Raw genomic sequence first — 17,023 nt, 5'->3', positions numbered from 1 at the left:
AAGATCGCTCCGCCCCTTCCGACTGGTAGCGATATAGTGCTTCTACGTCACTTCCGTTCTCTCTTCCACTGGAGGCCTACACGCCGCCGCTGGGGCCGCCGCCATGGTAAGACTGGAGTCGGTACGGGGATCTGGCGACATCGGAACCGGGGCAAGGAAGGTCTGCTGTCAGGGGGCGGAAAATGTCCTACCCTGGGGGCCTGCAGCTTTCTGTGTGGAGCCTGGGATCGCACCCCTGGAAAAGGACGACTAAAGACATCCAGTTCTGGGGAGTGGGGCCGGAGGAAGTCACTTCCCGGGCGCTGGAAAGGCTTGGGTGTGAGTGGGGACCTCCGGCCTCCGCCACTCAGAGTGTACTTTGGGAACGGGCAGGAGACGTGCTTCCTCCCGGAGGTTGCGTTTTTCCCAGCCTGAACACTTGATGCTCCTGCTGTCTGCAGGACTGAGGAGTTTTTTGTGTCGTGAAAACCTGACGGGGGCTTCTTGCTCTCTCTGTGACAAGCTTAACGCTCGTGTTTGAGGTTACGGTTTAATGGTAGTTCACGGTGTCTAATTTCTCCCCGAATCTCTGTCAGTCTCTAGTAATCCCCGAGAAGTTCCAGCACATTTTGCGAGTACTCAACACCAACATCGATGGGCGGCGGAAAATTGCCTTTGCCATTACTGCAATTAAGGTAAAGTAGGGTAAGGGCTGCTTGGGTTGTAAGTGAAACTTGGGTTGTTAACAATTGAGCTGTCGTTAAGGCAAGGTGGAGGAAGTCCCAACCAGATCACCTCGTCTGCTGGGTAAAAAAAGAATGGTTAAGAGCGCAACTAGTCCCCTTAACCACATTTGCCCCAAAAGGTAAGTGATAAAAGCCAAAGAATAGTCTCAGGTCAAGCCAATGTATTTCACCTAGGGGCTGGGGAATGGGTTTGGTTGTCTACCTGAATTCACTAAAAACTTCCTGGACCATCAGCCATCAATCAGCTTGTAAGGTCCGTGCTAGATTTGGTTTCTGCCCCTCTCCCCCAGTGCATCATAACAGCAACCCTTCCTGGAAAATGTGTATATCCTAGGAATTGGATAATTGTACATTTTGAAGGGTGAGTAGAAATGCCGAGAGATTCTAAGTTGGGAGATGGGAGGTGTCACTATGTCATGACAGGACACCATTATAAGTATTTTATAGATAGGTTGTTAATTTAAAACAGTATATCATAAGCTTTTCTTTATAAGATCCATCGCATTTACTTTTTCATTCTGTAATTCAAGGAGCACAGCTTTCATTCTTAAATGGTACATATGAAGACTGCTTCCTTCTGTTCTGTGAAACTAGTAAGGCAGTGTGAAATACAGTACAGGCTTACCTCATTTTATCGTGCTTAGCAATAATGTGTTTTTTTGTGGCAACCCTGTCTCAAGGAAGTCAGTTTTCCAACAGCATTTGCTCACTTGGTGTCTCTGTCACATTTTGGTAATTCTTGCAATATTTCACACGTTTTCATTGCTATATTTGTTAATGGTGATCTGTGATCAGTGGCCTTTGGTGTTACTATTGCAAAAATATTTAGACTTGCTGAAGGCTCAGGTGATGGTTACCACTTTATAGTAATAAGGTATCTTTTAATTAAGGTATGTATGGGGTTTTTTGAGACATAAGGCTATTGCTCCCTTAATAGACTACATAAGTTTTACATGTGCTGGGAAACCAAAATATATTGTGTAGCTCCCTTTATTGCAATAGTCACTGTTTGGCATGGTCTGGAACTGAGCCCACTGTATCTGTGAGGTTGCCTGTTCCCTTTTTAAAGGCTGTAGATGAGATAGTGAAAATAAAAGATGAGCATGGTTAGTAGGATGCTTCTGTTAAACCCTTCCTCTGCCTCTTTGAAATTAATTAGTTTATTTGTTACCTTAAGTATGTGTCACCCTTTGTAGTCAGCTTAAAACAGTTTAACCAAAGCAGTTTCTGATACTTAATGAGTATTTTGATAAGAAATCTTTTTATTAACTTGATGGCCTACTTATCACTGGGAAAGATTAGATATAGACAGGTACTAGGGCCATTGCTAATTGTGTGGAAAGTCAGCCTTTGCTGGCTCTTCCTCTGGTGAGACAACTGAAGCTTGCAAGTGGTCTTTTGGCGGGGGGCAGTTTTTAGCTATTACATATAGTGCTGTTACAAATGTTCTAGTACATGTACATATACGTTCTTAAAGAACATCCATCTACATTTCTGGTAGGTATATAGGACATGTATATGTTTAGCTTTAGTAAGTATTGCTAAACAGTTTTCCAAAGTGGTCGTATCAATTTACACTTTCTACCAGAAGTGTATGGGAGCCCTGTTGCTCCACCACCTTTGCAGGTGGTCTTTTGTTAATGATCTGGAATGTAGGGCGGGGTAATACTTAGAAGTTGGAAGAAAGTTGCCTGGGGGGAGGTTGAGTATAAGGAGGGGTTCCTCAAAAAAATGTAGTTAGAGGAGCAAGGTTAATTGGCCAGGGAAAGGTGAAGTATTGAAGTTGGCACAAGCAGAAGAGGGTATTTGCTGAGAGGTAATACACACCTGCAAGGTTATTCTGTGTCATGATCCCTTTGTTGTTTTGTTTCCATTTGTACACTTTTGCTATGAATATTCCTTAAGGCTGGTTGTTCTGCTCTTTCTCTAAATAAGGATGATAACTGTTGTCTGTGGATTGTTTGGAAACATGCAGGGGGTCGGAATTGGTCACAATGACTGGGTTTCAGAGACTAGTATGAAGTTAGTATCAACTCTTCTGTTATATGGTCCAGGCCCTTGAGATACAAAGATGAGAAAGTGATGATTTCCTGTAGTGTACTCTTCTGGATGGAGAGAATAAGGGTGGTCTGCTTGGGGCAGAGTAAAGGGGATCTGGGGGTCTAACTTAGGAAGTTGGCAAGCCAGTATCTAAATAGGGCTTTCAAAATCTTAGCTTGACAGCAACTTTTTAAAGAACTTGTTTATGGAAAGTTTTAAACACTTAAAAGTAGAAGGAAGAGAATTAAAGTTTGAGAGAGACTTAAGATCCTAGTCTCTTCCAAATCAATCTGGTAATTTGACTCCCTGGGCACTTTCTTACAGAGAGGAAATACCATCTATTTCAGTTTCCTGGGGCCCTTGTAACACAGACTGGTTGGCTTCAAACAACAGAAACTTAATCTCTCAGTTCTGGATGCCAAACATCCTTGGTTTCTTTGTGTTACAGCTGCATCACTCTAGTGTCTCGCCTCTTATCACATGCCTTCTTCCCTCTGTGTCTGTGTCCTCTCCTTTGATAAGAACACCAGTCATTGGATTTAATCCAGTATGACCTCATTTTAACAAACTATATTTCAAAATAAAGTAACGTTTTGAGGTTTCGGATGGACATACATTTGGTGGGACACTATTCAACCCAGCACACAGTCCTTCACTATCCAAGTCTATTTGGCTTGTGAATTCAGGTGGCAAGGAGTACCAGTGGTGGTGGTGATACGATGTCACCGATTTAAGTGTTTATTTTGATCGTGCAGTGACCTGCCCAAAGGATCATGGCGCATGGCCCTTAGACATCGTGAGCAACTGACATTCCTACCCCTTAATCAACCCTATTAATTGAAAATACCCTAGTCTTGCTTCCTTGGTGCTACATCAGCTCTGAGGGACATCAGCTTCATCCTCCACGATGCAGAAATTAGGAGGTGCCATTCTTGGGTGCTGCTGTATTGTCTTAACAGCAGCATTTACAACTACGTCTGTATGCTGGGCAATGTGGGAAAAAAAGATTCTGCTTTCAAGGGGTATCTGCCCCAAGTTCTCTGGTCCAGCCCTGCCTCTGAACAAAACTTTTTCTCTTTTAATGATTAGGCTTTGTATCTGGAAAAGTATAAGGCACTAGGTTATTTTAGGACCTACCTTTCTGTGCTTTTTGAATCATGGGTCTTTAAAGGAAACCCAAAAAATCAGACTCATCCGACTCTGAAACCTTTCCTCAGGGTGTGGGGCGAAGATATGCTCATGTGGTGTTGAGGAAAGCAGACATCGACCTCACCAAGAGGGCAGGAGAGCTCACTGAGGATGAGGTGAGGACAAGGAAGGGGGGGCTAGGGGTTGGGCCTATGGGGAGGGGGCGGGGAGACCATCTGGACCTGACCCTTGTCCTGCCTGCCAGGTGGAACGTGTGATCACCATTATGCAGAATCCACGCCAATACAAGATCCCAGACTGGTTCTTAAACAGACAGAAGGACGTGAAGGATGGAAAATACAGCCAGGTGTGTATTAAGATGGGAGAGATTAGAGAAGAGCAGGGTGTCCAGTTAGAATTGGTCATAAGCCAGGGGGTAGAACAAGCATACCTCACCATCTCCTCTGTATCCAGGTCCTGGCCAACGGTCTGGACAACAAGCTCCGTGAAGACCTGGAGCGACTGAAGAAGATTAGGGCCCACCGAGGGCTACGCCACTTCTGGGGGTGAGTGGGGTGGGGGCTCATCTCTGCCTGTCCCTAGACTCCCAGGGAATTCTCATGCTCTGTCTTTTCCCAGACGTTTGTTTTGAATGGTGTAAGACCTGTAACCCTTCTCTTTTCTCACCTGCAGACTTCGTGTACGAGGCCAGCACACCAAGACCACAGGCCGCCGTGGCCGCACTGTGGGCGTGTCCAAGAAGAAATAAATTTGTGGGCATTGTCTGTTAATAAATAGTTTATACAGTTATGGCTTCCTTCTTTATGGTTCTTTGCATTTTTCTGGAGACACTAATAGGGAACATGTTCTCACACTGGGCCCTGTTGGTCATTTTCCCTCCTGCTTGATTTCCCCACTCAGCTGCCCGGTGTCCTTGGTCTTGGTTAAAGCTATGCTGTTGCCACTCCCCACTATGGGAAGCAACGTTTTACTTAGTGGTGCCCGCTCTCCAGGTGGGTGGGAGAAGGGGCAACCAACAGGCTCATCCTCGAGGAGGAGCCCTCATGGTTTTCAAGACTAGGCTCCCTATTGTTGGCTTGCAGCGTGTTGAGGCTTGTGTAGGTAGTTGAGCCTAGCGGGTTGCCGCTTAGGTGAGTATTTCCAGGTCTTTACCACCCTAGGTTTCTGCGAGTTGGTGGGAGATGCTGATTTTGGTGACCCGGAAGAACTGAGCAGCAGGGCGGGGGTGGGGGTGGGTGGCGCATGGTTGCGAGGCAGCCGCTGCCGTTCCGGCTGCACAGCGTTCGCCCGCTGTGCCCGAGGCCCGCGGGTCCAATTCCATTCTTGCCCAGTTTCGGGAAAGACCCCACTTCTGCACCACCCGCTCCCTCCTCTGCATTCTGCTTGCCGCGCGGCTGCGAAGCTTCTGACAGGGTTGCCGGGGACGCGCACGCCACGCCCTCCCAGCGAGAGGGGCGGGACTAGGCCGCTGCCGAGGACGGGTGAGGTGACTGGTGAAGCGGAAACCCGCCGGCCATGGAGCCGGGCCTCCGCGGCCGAGCCGACAAGGTAACCTCCCCCCAGCTGCAGCCATGGGCCCCGCCGCGCCGCCTCCCGCGCCGGCACCTTAGGGCGCTGGTACAGGCCGTACCCTCGGCCCGCCCCAGCCCTGGCATGGCCGGTTAGGGACCCAAGTGTCCTAGAGCTGCACTCTCCGCCCTCTAACCGCATTCCATCTTTCCCTCCAGGTCCCCTCTGACTGCGCCGCACCATGCGCCTCAGCCTCTTCCGGCGCCTCCTCCTGGCCGCCCTGCTGTTCGTGATTGTCTGGACGCTCTTTGGGCCCTCGGGCATCGGGGAGGAGCTGCTGAGCCTCTCGCTAGCCTCCCTGCTCCCAGGCCCGGCCTCGCCAGGGCCGCCCCTGACCCTGCCCCGCCTCCTGATCCCCAACGAGGAGGCGTGCGGCGGTCCCGGCCCCCCGCCCTTCCTGCTAATCCTGGTTTGCACGGCCCCGGAGAACCTGAACCAGAGAAACGCCATTCGGGCCTCGTGGGGCCGGCTGCGCGAGGCCCGAGGGCTCAGGGTGCAGACTGTCTTTCTACTGGGAGAGCCCAGCTGGGGCTCGCGCGGGAACGACCTGGCGCGGGAGTCAGCGGCCCAGGGGGACATAATGCAGGCGGCCTTCCAGGATTCCTACCGCAACCTCACTCTCAAGACCCTCAGCGGGCTGAACTGGGCCGACAAACACTGCCCTGTGGCCCGCTACATCCTCAAGACCGACGATGATGTGTTCGTCAATGTCCCCGAACTGGTATCAGAGCTGGTCCGGCGAGGAGGCCGCTGGGAGCAATGGGAAAGGGGCATGGGGCCCCTGAGAAAGGCGAAAGTTGGAGATGAAAAGTGGGAAGGAGGCCCCACCTTGGCGAGCCAGCCCGTGCCTCTCTTGTACCTGGGCCGTGTGCATTGGCGAGTGCACCCCTCTCGGACACCAGGGGGCAAGCACCAGATATCAGAGGAACAGTGGCCTCCCACCTGGGGCCCCTTTCCCCCCTACGCCTCAGGCACGGGCTATGTGCTATCGGCTTCTGCTGTGCAGCTCATACTGAAGGTAGCCAGCCTGGCACCCCCTCTGCCACTGGAGGATGTCTTTGTGGGGTTAAGTGCCCGACGAGGAGGCCTCGCCCCAACCCACTGTGTCAAGCTGGCTGGTGCCACCCACTACCCCCTGGATCGGTGCTGCTATGGGAAATTCCTGCTGACATCCCACAAGTTGGACCCCTGGGAGATGCAGGAAGCCTGGAAGCTGGTGGGTGGCTCTGATGGGGAAAGAACTGTACCCTTCTGCTCCTGGCTCCAGGGAGTCCTCGGCATCCTCCGATGCCGGGTAATAGCCTGGCTTCACAGCTGAGAGGGCCTGGGTGCCCAGGAGAGGGGCGAGGAGCTGAGAGTCCAGCCAGCACCCTCACCACCTTCTCTCTCCCGGGCCCAAGGCAGAGGCTCTAGCTGGCTGCAGCTGATTGGTTGCCCTACATCAGATGCTTAGTCTGTCACTGAAGACTGAGGGATACAGGAGACACCTAGGGGGCTGCCTGGCCTGCCAGCCCCAAAGATGGTCATCAGGAAGAGCCACACATGCTGGGTTGTTCTCTCCAGCCACGGCAGGGGAGGGGCACAAGCCCCTCAATAAACTTGTCTCTTTTCCTCTTGAGTACAGTGTGGTCCTCACCAGGAGTCTCAGATCACAAACCTGGGGAGCCTGAAGGCTACCAGAGCCTGCTGGATGGAAAGGACATCTCCAGGGATGTGGGAGAGGGAGGAGAGCCTCTCCCTGGAGGAAGGCCCTAGAGAGCCAGACTAAAGCCACAGCGACCACAAGATAGGGATGAGGGTAGAAGCAAGACACCACGACCCCTCGCGTCCGAGAGCAGCCCCAGGCCGGACATGGGAAGGGAACAGGTCCACGGGATGATCCAGACATGTTATCCAAAAACCCACCTTCCTGTTTAATACCAAGCTCTCTCCCCACCACCCCCAGGAGTCAGCTTTCCACCCCCTGTGGGGGAGGGGGCTCACTGCTCCCTCCTCATTCCAGGGAACAGGTCATTCCCCACAGGTGCTCTTGGGGAGAGAATGTTGTTCCCAGGAACCCCTGGAGCCTGGCTCAGCGCACAAATCTGTCCAGGGCAGATGGCCGGGCCCCCACGGGCTTGGCCTTCTCTTGCTTCTGCGGCTGCTGTTCCAGGCTCTGTCGGACTTTGTCCTGGAGTGGGGAGAAAGGGGCGAGGTGAGAAGTGGCAGGCTGGCAAGGCCAAAGGTACAAGCAGGAGGGCACAGCCCACAGGCCGCCCGGCCCATCCCCAGGTGCTCACTTACCCTGTGTTCCTCATCCATGACCTTCCTCTTCCTCTTCACCAGACTTGCTGTGGAGCTGCGGCCCTTCTGCTTTGGCTTTGGCTGGAAGGGAGGCTTGGTGTCGGGATCGTAGCCCTGAGGGAGGGGACAGGAGTGAAACCTGAAACAGACTTCCAAGGCAGGGAACTGCACTTCTGAGGACATGGTGGGGACAGGATGTGGGGGTGAGGAAGGCCCGGGCCCTCGGGGGCCTGCTCCGTACCAGCCTCTCTAGCCGTTCCTTCTTTTCCTGCTCCAGAGAGATGACATCAACCTCTGCCAGGGCTCGTGGGTCCAGACAAATGAGCTCTGCAGGTACCTGGGTGTGTCACAGAGGGACAGGAATGCGTAAGGAGCCACAGGAAGGTGACACCAAAGAGGGCTGGAAACCAGAGACGCCGCTGAAGCCCACTCTTCCCAAGACCCCCGGCCCCAAACCACACGCAGCCACTTCCTCACCTTCTCCAGTAGGGCCTTCACCTCCCACTCCTGGCGCTGCTTCCGGCTCCTGTATGGGTTACTCTCCAGGCCGTCGAAGTTGGGCTCAGCAGCCCCTGGAGGGAGGAGGAAGCACGGAACTGTAAACAGGAACCTGCTCCAGCCTGAGCAAGCCCCTGGCCCCCAGCTGTCTCAGGGTCAGGCCCATTCCAGCTTCCATCCGGAGGTCATCCACTTAGAGCTCCAGCCCTGCCCACTCACCAGGGACCAGCATGCTGGTGATGCCCCCGCCGTGCCCCACTCCCAGCACATCTTCAAAGGGGCAGAACTGAAGGCCATGCACGTGGCCCGAGAGCCGGTGGGTGAGGTAGGGCTGCTCCAGGGACGGCGGGCTGGCCTTGCCCTGTCCTGCCCATATGTTGACCACATCGCCCGTTCCTGCAGCCAGCAGTCCCCGCTGGGAGAAGGCCAGGTGCCCCGCTCCCTGGGGCAGGGTCCGAGCGCTCAGAGGCTGGAACGTCCCTCGCAAGTCAAAGATCTTCAGCTGGTGGTCCAGGCCAGAGGTGGCCATGTGCCTGGGGGCAAGCGGGGGTGATTAATCCATAGTATGAGCTTACTGGGCAGGCCTGTGGCCAAGTCCAGGCATCAGGTCTGGTTGAGGAGAAGAAGACCAACAATGACAGTAATCACTACCATCATACCACACACCCCACGCGCCTCCTCTCAGTGAGGCATCACGCAGCTGTACTATCTTCATTTCCCTTTTACAGAGAAGAAACTGAAGCTAGCTCAGAGAAAGGAAATCACGGTTGAGTGGTAGAGCTAGAATTCAAGTCAGACCTGTGTCTTTAGTGTCTCTGCTCTTACCCACTCACGACACGTGAATGAAAGGGAGGACACACACGACAATCTACACCCAGGTGTGAGGTCCCACCGCATAGACAGGCAGCCCATCAGTAAGCAGCGGGAAGGGCTCATGGCAGTGGTCAGGGAGGGCTTCGTGGGATTTGAGCCATTCTAGGTAATTCTCAAGAAAGCACAAGAAACAGAGATGCATGTATAACAGGTACAAATGAATGAACATCAGAGCGTGGAGACAGGGAGATGGAAGCAGGGGTTTGTTTTCCGGGCTGGTGGGAAATAGGGCCAGGAGGGCCAGGAGGGGACAAATTGCAGGGGCTCCTGAAGGTCGGACGGGATATAGTTCCCAAAGCTGCTCTCTGGCAATAACAGGCCACAATGTGGAGACTGCATGGACCTGAGAAAACCTCCTTAGGAAGCAAGGAAGTGATGCACTAGAGGGCCCTGCCCCGCCCCCTTCCCTGGAAGGAGGGTGGGCAAGGTTGGTGACCAAATCCTCTCAAGGAAGCATGGACCATGCAAGTCATTTACTTGCAGAGGTTGGAGTTTCTATTGATGTTCAAGTTGCTCCTCAGGAAGGCTGAAGGGGGACCAGCCAGGCCAGGGGATGTATGTCTGCCAGAAGCCAAAGACCCTCCTCTTAGCCTTGGCTGGGAACCCAGGAGGAAGACACTAAGAAGGAGTTCCTACTTGAGCAGAGACTTGGCCTGTGATGGGGCCAAAGATAGGCCCAGCTGGATACTTGTCCTGACAAGACAAACAGGGCCCAGCTCCACCCGAGGGAGAGGCCATCAGCACAAACCAGGACTTCTGGAGGGCTCCTGGGACACAGGGTCACACCCTTCACTGAGCCAACAACTCAGGAGCACACGCTGGCTCTTGCCACAAACACACCCAGCTCTGGGATCCCCTGTGCAAATGCCCACCCAGTGGCCAGATGGGTATCCAAGGCCACACTACCACGCTACTGAACTTGCAAGAAACACCTCAGCTTTGCGAGTCCAATCCAGTCCTAATGCAAGCTTCCAGAAAGCCAGCTGAGGACGACAGTCAGCCTCATCTCTGGAGCCCCTGTGGCTGGTCTGAGGCACCCCTGAGGAGGACCAGAGCTAAGCCGGGGTGGGCCTAAGACCAAGGACCAGAGCTGTCTGGTGTCAGGCTGTTGACCAAACCTCCGTGAACGAAGTGATAGAGCCCTGAGCGCAGGAGTAGCTGACCCAGGCAGCCCGGGGAAGGCCAAGTCCAGCTCAGGTCCAATGGCCCACAGAAGGCAGAAGACCTCAGGACAGGGCCCCCGACACTCCTAGCACCAGACTGGCACAGACATGGAGTAAAAGGGGCAGAAGCAAAACACTTGTCCACAGAGACACAACTATGGGGGGCCCAGGAGGCCTGAGCATCTGGCAGGCTTTCATAAGTTGGTAGCCACTGGGCTTTTCTTCTTCCTGATTTTCTATCAAACAACTTAAAAGTAAGGTTATGGAGTTAATACTTAATGTAGAAGATTCCTGAGCAATGGTGTAAAAGGAGGAAAGCCATGTGGGAAAGAGTATTCTGACATCAACACCCAGGACACACAAGAAGGAGGAAGAACCGGAGGCTAGAAACTGTGAGACAGCGAGAAGGGTGAGAAACAGACCTTGGAGGGACCCTGGAGGGGAAAAGCAGTCAGGACTTCACAGCGGTCGTGAGGCGGAAATTCAAAGCAGACCTGCCACCCCCAACCCTTCACATCACCAGCCAGACCTAAAGAGGACGATCGTCTTTGACAAAAATGATGAAACACAGCGCTCCCTACCCACCAGGCACCATGATCAACTCTATAGGCCTTAACTCACGTTCATGCCTACAACAGTTTTCTAAGCTAAGCCCCGGGCTTGGCAAACTACGGCCCATGAGCCAACAAAGCCAGCGCACCACCTATTTCTGTACAGCCCACAAGCCATAAGGAATGGTTTTTACATTTTTAAGTTGTTGGGAAAAAAAATCAAAAGAAATATATTTTGAAACATGAAAATTATTTGAAAACTCCAATGTCAGCAACTACAAATAAAGATTTATTGGGACACAGTCACACTCATTCAGTTACTTGTTCTGTGGCTGCTTTTTGTGCTAAGACAGCATGGTATTGTGGTCAAGACTGACACCACGTAAAGCATCTCACTTGAGAGCGTTTCAAGTACCACTCATCTCATCATCTATCTGTGCGAAAAGATGTTTGCAAAGATAACATATGCAAAATCTCTCAACAGATCGGCATCTGTAGATAAACATTTGCAATTGAGTTGGATGATTTGGGACAATAACTTTCAACCCCAATTAAGCCAAATGTTATTCTCAAAAACAGGAATCCAATTCTTCTCATGAGTAGACCTGTATTACAAAAATATTGCATTCAATTATTTTTCTAATTTCACTGCTTAAAAATTTGCAATCCTTTGTTTCCTCTTGTTATTTAAGGACCTTCGTAAATCACTCAGTTATGCCCCGTTGCCAACAAAGCCTAAAATACTTACTATCAGGCTCCTTACAGAAAAAGTCTTCTGGCCCTTGAGCGAGACACTCATATCCCCAGTCTCAGGGTGAGGACAATGTGTGGTACACCGAGGTCACCTAACATGCTTGCTGACGTGGCTGGTCAGGGATAACACCAGGATTTAAACCCAAGCAGCTGGGCTGCAGAGTCTGTGGTCCTTCTGCTCCTTTCTGCCCAGCTGTGACACACACACTGCCCCTCACCCCCCAGCACCTCAGGCCCAAACAAGTGACTTACGTGCCTGTAGAATCTACTGCCACAGCCCGGACCCCACCACGGTGACAGAGAATCTTTGCCAGTGGCTCCTTCATGGCTGGGCTCCATAAAGACACAGTCCCTGGGCATCAGAGGAGAACTTTAGTTACTAAAAGGGCACTGAGGTGATTAAACCTGGGAAAGATGGGGACTCAAGGCCAAGAAGTAACAAGAGAGGGAAGCAGAGGAGCAACCTGAAGGGACCCGTTAAAAGCAAATATAGAAGAAAAGCAGGGGCATTCCCTGGCGGTCCAGTGGTTAGTACTCAGAGCTTTCAATGCCGAGGGCCCAAGTTCAATCCCTGGTCGGAGAACTAAGATCCCTCAAGCTGCAAAAAAAAAAAAAAAGAAAAAGAAAAAAAGAAAAGAAAAGTAGGACAGGATGGTCAGGGTCAAAGTTCACCCAGGGACCGACCATTGCTGTGTCCCAGTTGGATGACGGCGTTGTAAGGGTTCTGAGTCATGACGTCGAGCCGACCAGCCCGAGCATTCAGAGCTGCCACAATCTTTCCCACTGACACATCCAGGTAGGTCAGAAACCCTGTCTCTGACTAAGAGAGAGAGAGAGAAAATGAGTCCTGATTGCCCTCTGTCCTTCCTCTACTGGGGCCCCAAGGGAGGATGGTCAGTCTTCTCAGGGGCTGCCACCCGGTCCCTGTGCTCTGCAGCCACTCACAGCTGTGGCCAGGAGGAAGTGGAAAGGCAGGAACTCAAGCCGTGTGATGCGGTCACAGCGGCGGATGCAATGGAGCTCGATGCCCTGGTTGTCGTAAATGTGAAGCCAGCGGTTCTGGGCGACAGCAAGCAGTGCCTCCGAATGCAGAAACCTGGGAGGAGCGGAGTAACAGTACAACGTGAAAGGGAGTCACCGGCTGTCATTCAATCAGGGATAGGCTGTCTCAGCCCCACCGCTGCTGACCGAGGCCACTGACCGGATGTCCCGCACCGCCTCCATGACATTGATCTCGCACATGAGCTTCTTTGTCACCCAGTCAAGGGAGGCCACATGACCCCGGCGCCCTCCGAAAGCCAGGTGTCTGTTGTAGTTGGAGGACAGGCAGGGTGTCAGTTCAGGGGGGCACCTGGGCTCAGAGGTCTGCCCCACGCCAGCTCCTCCTCGCCAGGTGAGAGCAGAGATGCTGCCATACACGCTCACCCTCACATGCAAGCAAATCACAAGACCCTCCCCACATCAACAACCCAGACACACACTGGTATGGCTGAGATGGGCAAGACTGAAGTAACTGGAATTCCTTACCTCCCAGTTCGAGAGTAATTAAGCCTGTAGGGTCCAAACTGCCTCAAGTTCAAGTCAAAATGCTAGAAAAGAAAGAAAAGAAAAAAAAGAAAGAACTGGCTCCCTTTGGTAATTTTTTTTCTAGTCCCCACTCCCATCTTACTCTGCATCCATCAACCCACTGGCCCCTTTTCCATCCTCAGGCTCACTTTGGCTGCACTTGCAATGTCCACAGCCTCCACGATATCAGCCTGGCATATCTTTGCTGTGTCCTCCCCATCCTCTCCTTCCAGAAACCTGCAAGTGAGCATCAGGGGTGCATTAAGGCTTCCTAATATGAAGTGGGTGTACCAACATAAAAATGAGAAACGAGAGCCTCATGAAGCAGGGGCTGGGGAGGCCCACATTAGGGTCCTAATGAACTCACCCAGGTTCCTCAGCAAGCAGCAGCTCAGAACGAGCAGCTTTGACACTTATTTCCTCTTCTTGAGCTTCAGCCGCCTCAAGTCGGCTCCGGATTTTGGTCTCAGAACGTGGCAGCTACAACATCGTTGGTGGAGAAGGAGTGGGAAAAGAACCAAGGGATATGGGGGTCACCGGAGAGCCACCTGGCCCCGCCTCCATCCAATTCACCCAGACACTCCCTGCCTGCAACCCCTCCCCACTCTCCGACTGGTCCTCACCTTTTTGGATTTGTCAATGCGACAGAACTTCTGAACCACCTCCACAGGGACGGGGGCGGGGCCTGCAAATGGGTCCTGGGCCTGGGGCAGGCAGGAGGCAATTAGGAAACAGGCTCAACCCTCGTACCCTCAAGCACAAGGCGACTTGCCTTGCCACCCTATCAGGTCCCAGGCTCACCCCAGACAAGCTCCGCTGAGGCCCTGGACTCCTCCGTTCCCGTGGTTTCTTCGGGACCTGGGGCTTCTTGGAAATCCGAGACTTCTTTGTGCTGTGAGTGTTCTTTGGCTTCTGGGGGCGGAGCTCTCGATTCCTCTTCCGTTTACGAGGGGGACCTGGAGAAGCTTCGGCAGCGGTCGGAGTGGTCTCCTCCTCCCAGTATCGCCGCGGTTTCTGCCGGCGGATCAGGATCCCCGATAGTCCGCTGCCCCTCGCCCCGCCCCTCCAACCCCGCAGCTAAAAACTTCCCTTCCACCCCAAGGAGGTCACTACCTTCTTCTTGCCCTGAAGTTTGTCTTTCTTGGGCGGGACACGACTGCCCGGCTTGGGGACCGTCTCCATCTAGTCCACTCGAACCACGATACACGTGCAAACTCCTCTCAGCTGTCCCACAATCGGATGGAGAACTCCCGGAAGTTCTCCGACCCTCATCCAATCAGCGCCGCCCCAGGTCTAAGGCCTTCTAGGCGCCATCTTGACTGAGGGCGCGCTCGCCACTGAGGGCCTCCGCGGGCCTTGGCCCCGCCCTCCCGTGCAGCAGCTTATGCCCGAGTAATGAAAGAGAGGCTGTCCGGGGCCAGGACCCAAGCAACCGTGCAGTTTCTTTTTCCAGCTTGGTTTCCCCATCTTGCCTAAAACCTTCCAAATCCAGTCTTTTCAGCGGAATGCCGCTCATTAAACATGTTAGAACTACATTTCCCGGCATGCGTCAGACGAAAGCTTCCGGCGCTGTCTTTTCCCGGCATTCGTTGTTTACTTCCGGGTTTACCAATATTGAAGGGAGAACGTGAGTGGGGCAGGGTTTCGGTTGAGGGGTTTGGGGTCCTGTTTCACCCGCCACCGGGGTGGAGAAGATATTCCGGACCCGGAGAGACTGCAGTGTCCCGAGAGGCTGCCTGTCAGGAGGGCTGTCATTTCCGCAGGCCAGAAAAGGGAGCTCGGGTACCTTCCAGCGTGTGAGACCCAGCGCCCCGCCCCGCTCCCGCTCCCCGCAGGCTTTCGTCCCCGCCATGGCTGAGCTAATCCAGAAGAAGCTACAGGGAGAAGTGGAGAAATATCAACAGCTACAGAAGGGTAAGGGAGCAGGGTCGGTGTGGCCTCGCCCCAATTCCCTCACAACCCAAAGCCATACCCAGACAATGTGTTCTGCCCTGCCCCCACCCCATCCCCCTACTCCCGGCCCCAGCGTGCGGTTCCATCCCCACCTCTATACTCTTACCATCCCCTGACTCGCTGCCCCGTCCTTGGCCTACTTCCTCAACTGCATCTTTTTCTCATCAGGATTTTGGGGGTCGGGTGGCGCACGTGATGTGTCTAATAACGTCTTTCCTCCCACCCGCCAGACTTGAGTAAATCCATGTCAGGGAGGCAGAAACTAGAGGCACAACTAACAGAAAATAATATCGTGAAAGAGGTGAGAGACTGGGACTTATGGGGTGAGGAGGGACCTGTCCTGGCAGTAATTCTGATCATATATGTCCCACCCCTCCATCAGGAACTGGCCCTGCTGGATGGATCCAATATGGTCTTTAAACTTCTGGGTCCCGTGCTGGTCAAACAGGAGCTGGGGGAAGCTCGGGCCACAGTGGGGAAAAGGCTGGACTACATCACGGCTGAGATGTGAGTCTTTATTTCACCCCCCTGTGATGTACCTGATGCGTTGGGATAAAGGTGTTGAGGAACCATTGTAGAGTCGCTCTCCAGAGTAGCCCCCAATTGTCCAGTTCCTCCAACCCTTCCCTTGTAACTCCTCTTCTCCATCCTCCCCTTAGATCTCAAGTTTTCCACCAATCTCCTTCTTGCTTTCAGCACCCTCAACAGTAACTCTCACTAATTTCTCCTTACTTGCTTTTTTGCCTTTCCTCAGTAAGCGATACGAATCCCAGCTCCGGGACCTAGAGCGACAGTCGGAGCAACAGAGAGAGACTCTTGCTCAGCTGCAGCAGGAGTTCCAGCGGGCCCAGGCAGCAAAAGCGGGGGCTCCTGGGAAGGTCTGACCCTGTCCTGGCGGGGGTGGGGGGGAGGGGAGGAAATGAGGCAGCTCTAGGGTCTATACTGTAGCTAATAAAATGTGAAAATACCTGGCCTTTTTCTGACCAGCCGCTTCTGTCATAATTGTCTTCATCCATTCTCCTGGTCCCTTCCACCTTATATGTTTATCACCTGCATTACTCTCTCAGGTCCAGATCCTTGCACTGGAATCTCTGTGTGGCAGAGTAATCCTTCTTTCTTGAGACTAAAATCCGAAATGTCTCAAACCTAATTCTTGCCTGTATGTGGAACCCTTAACTCTTCCTTATCTTGGTTGGAAACATGAAAAGGGCATTTACAACGCAATGATTTTAGGGAAAGTGAGTTTACTGAAGAACTCACAATTCTCTAACCCCAGAATGAAACATGGTGACCCTCCTTTGCTATGATTTCTTGTCATCCTCAAAATAGCCCTGGCATATTAGTTCTTTTTAGTCTCTTTCTTCCTAGAATTTGAGTGTAGCTTAAACTGATTTCAAGCCCCAGCACATAATGCATTGTAATATTGTAAGGTCTCCCAGTTTATACATTGTCCACAAAGTTGTTCTTCCATTTCTTTGTCCTAAAATTGTTTCTTACAAATTCAGAGCCAGGGGTGTTCTTCATGTTGATCACTTTAATTGGGATGGCTAGTACTTGACATGAGTTTGTAGCAACTGAGGAGAAAAATGTAAGAGCAAATAAAGGGACCAGGGATGGCGAGGTTGCTGGGGAGGAACAAACCATTCTGAGGAAACCGTTTCCACCAAGTCCTTGCTTCCAGCTCTTCATGGATAGAGAACATTGGGCCCCTCTTTTTCCATGGTGTCTACCTTCAGCCAGCTCCCCACCCCCACTCCGAGCAGCTAGTTCGTACACACTGCAAGGACGGGAGTAGAGTTCAGGTAGTGTTTTGGTTTATTAGTGTTGTCACAGTGACAGGAACCCCCAGAGTAGGAAGAGGAACTCCTACTAGAACCTTTTTCTTACCATTCCCTTCCCC

General features: G+C 52.5%; 4 protein-coding genes across 4 annotated transcripts; 3 read left to right on the top strand and 1 right to left on the bottom strand.

Moving 5' to 3' along the window:
* The first annotated feature begins 11 nt into the window (after nucleotides 1–11).
* On the top strand, nucleotides 12–4,710 carry RPS18 (ribosomal protein S18). Its single transcript, XM_059938948.1, has 6 exons — nucleotides 12–106; nucleotides 576–674; nucleotides 3,983–4,069; nucleotides 4,159–4,260; nucleotides 4,368–4,459; nucleotides 4,587–4,710. Exons 1-6 carry the CDS (start codon nucleotides 104–106, stop codon nucleotides 4,660–4,662), a joined length of 459 nt encoding a protein of 152 aa, XP_059794931.1. The 5' UTR covers nucleotides 12–103; the 3' UTR covers nucleotides 4,663–4,710.
* Nucleotides 4,711–5,289: 579 nt separating this feature from the next.
* B3GALT4 (beta-1,3-galactosyltransferase 4) lies at nucleotides 5,290–6,894 on the top strand. Its single transcript, XM_059938945.1, has 2 exons — nucleotides 5,290–5,462; nucleotides 5,642–6,894. Exon 2 carries the CDS (start codon nucleotides 5,665–5,667, stop codon nucleotides 6,799–6,801), a length of 1,137 nt encoding a protein of 378 aa, XP_059794928.1. The 5' UTR covers nucleotides 5,290–5,462; nucleotides 5,642–5,664; the 3' UTR covers nucleotides 6,802–6,894.
* Nucleotides 6,895–7,372: 478 nt separating this feature from the next.
* WDR46 (WD repeat domain 46) lies at nucleotides 7,373–14,398 on the bottom strand. The gene is made up of 15 exons (XM_059938944.1): nucleotides 14,284–14,398; nucleotides 13,972–14,184; nucleotides 13,794–13,874; nucleotides 13,538–13,650; nucleotides 13,320–13,407; nucleotides 13,132–13,193; nucleotides 12,806–12,910; nucleotides 12,550–12,700; nucleotides 12,289–12,424; nucleotides 11,857–11,956; nucleotides 8,484–8,797; nucleotides 8,244–8,338; nucleotides 8,008–8,103; nucleotides 7,767–7,880; nucleotides 7,373–7,653 (listed from the first exon to the last, which is right to left on the bottom strand). The coding sequence occupies exons 1-15, from the start codon at nucleotides 14,350–14,352 to the stop codon at nucleotides 7,555–7,557; spliced, it is 1,836 nt and encodes a 611-aa protein (XP_059794927.1). The 5' UTR covers nucleotides 14,353–14,398; the 3' UTR covers nucleotides 7,373–7,554.
* A 373-nt stretch (nucleotides 14,399–14,771) lies between these two features.
* PFDN6 (prefoldin subunit 6) lies at nucleotides 14,772–16,106 on the top strand. Its single transcript, XM_059937517.1, has 4 exons — nucleotides 14,772–15,084; nucleotides 15,354–15,424; nucleotides 15,506–15,630; nucleotides 15,878–16,106. The coding sequence occupies exons 1-4, from the start codon at nucleotides 15,021–15,023 to the stop codon at nucleotides 16,005–16,007; spliced, it is 390 nt and encodes a 129-aa protein (XP_059793500.1). The 5' UTR covers nucleotides 14,772–15,020; the 3' UTR covers nucleotides 16,008–16,106.
* Nucleotides 16,107–17,023: the final 917 nt, after the last annotated feature.

This window comes from Balaenoptera ricei, chromosome 11 (genome assembly GCF_028023285.1).
Source record: "Balaenoptera ricei isolate mBalRic1 chromosome 11, mBalRic1.hap2, whole genome shotgun sequence".
NCBI classification, from domain to species: domain Eukaryota; kingdom Metazoa; phylum Chordata; class Mammalia; order Artiodactyla; family Balaenopteridae; genus Balaenoptera; species Balaenoptera ricei.
This window is presented reverse-complemented; position numbering and strand designations above follow the sequence as displayed.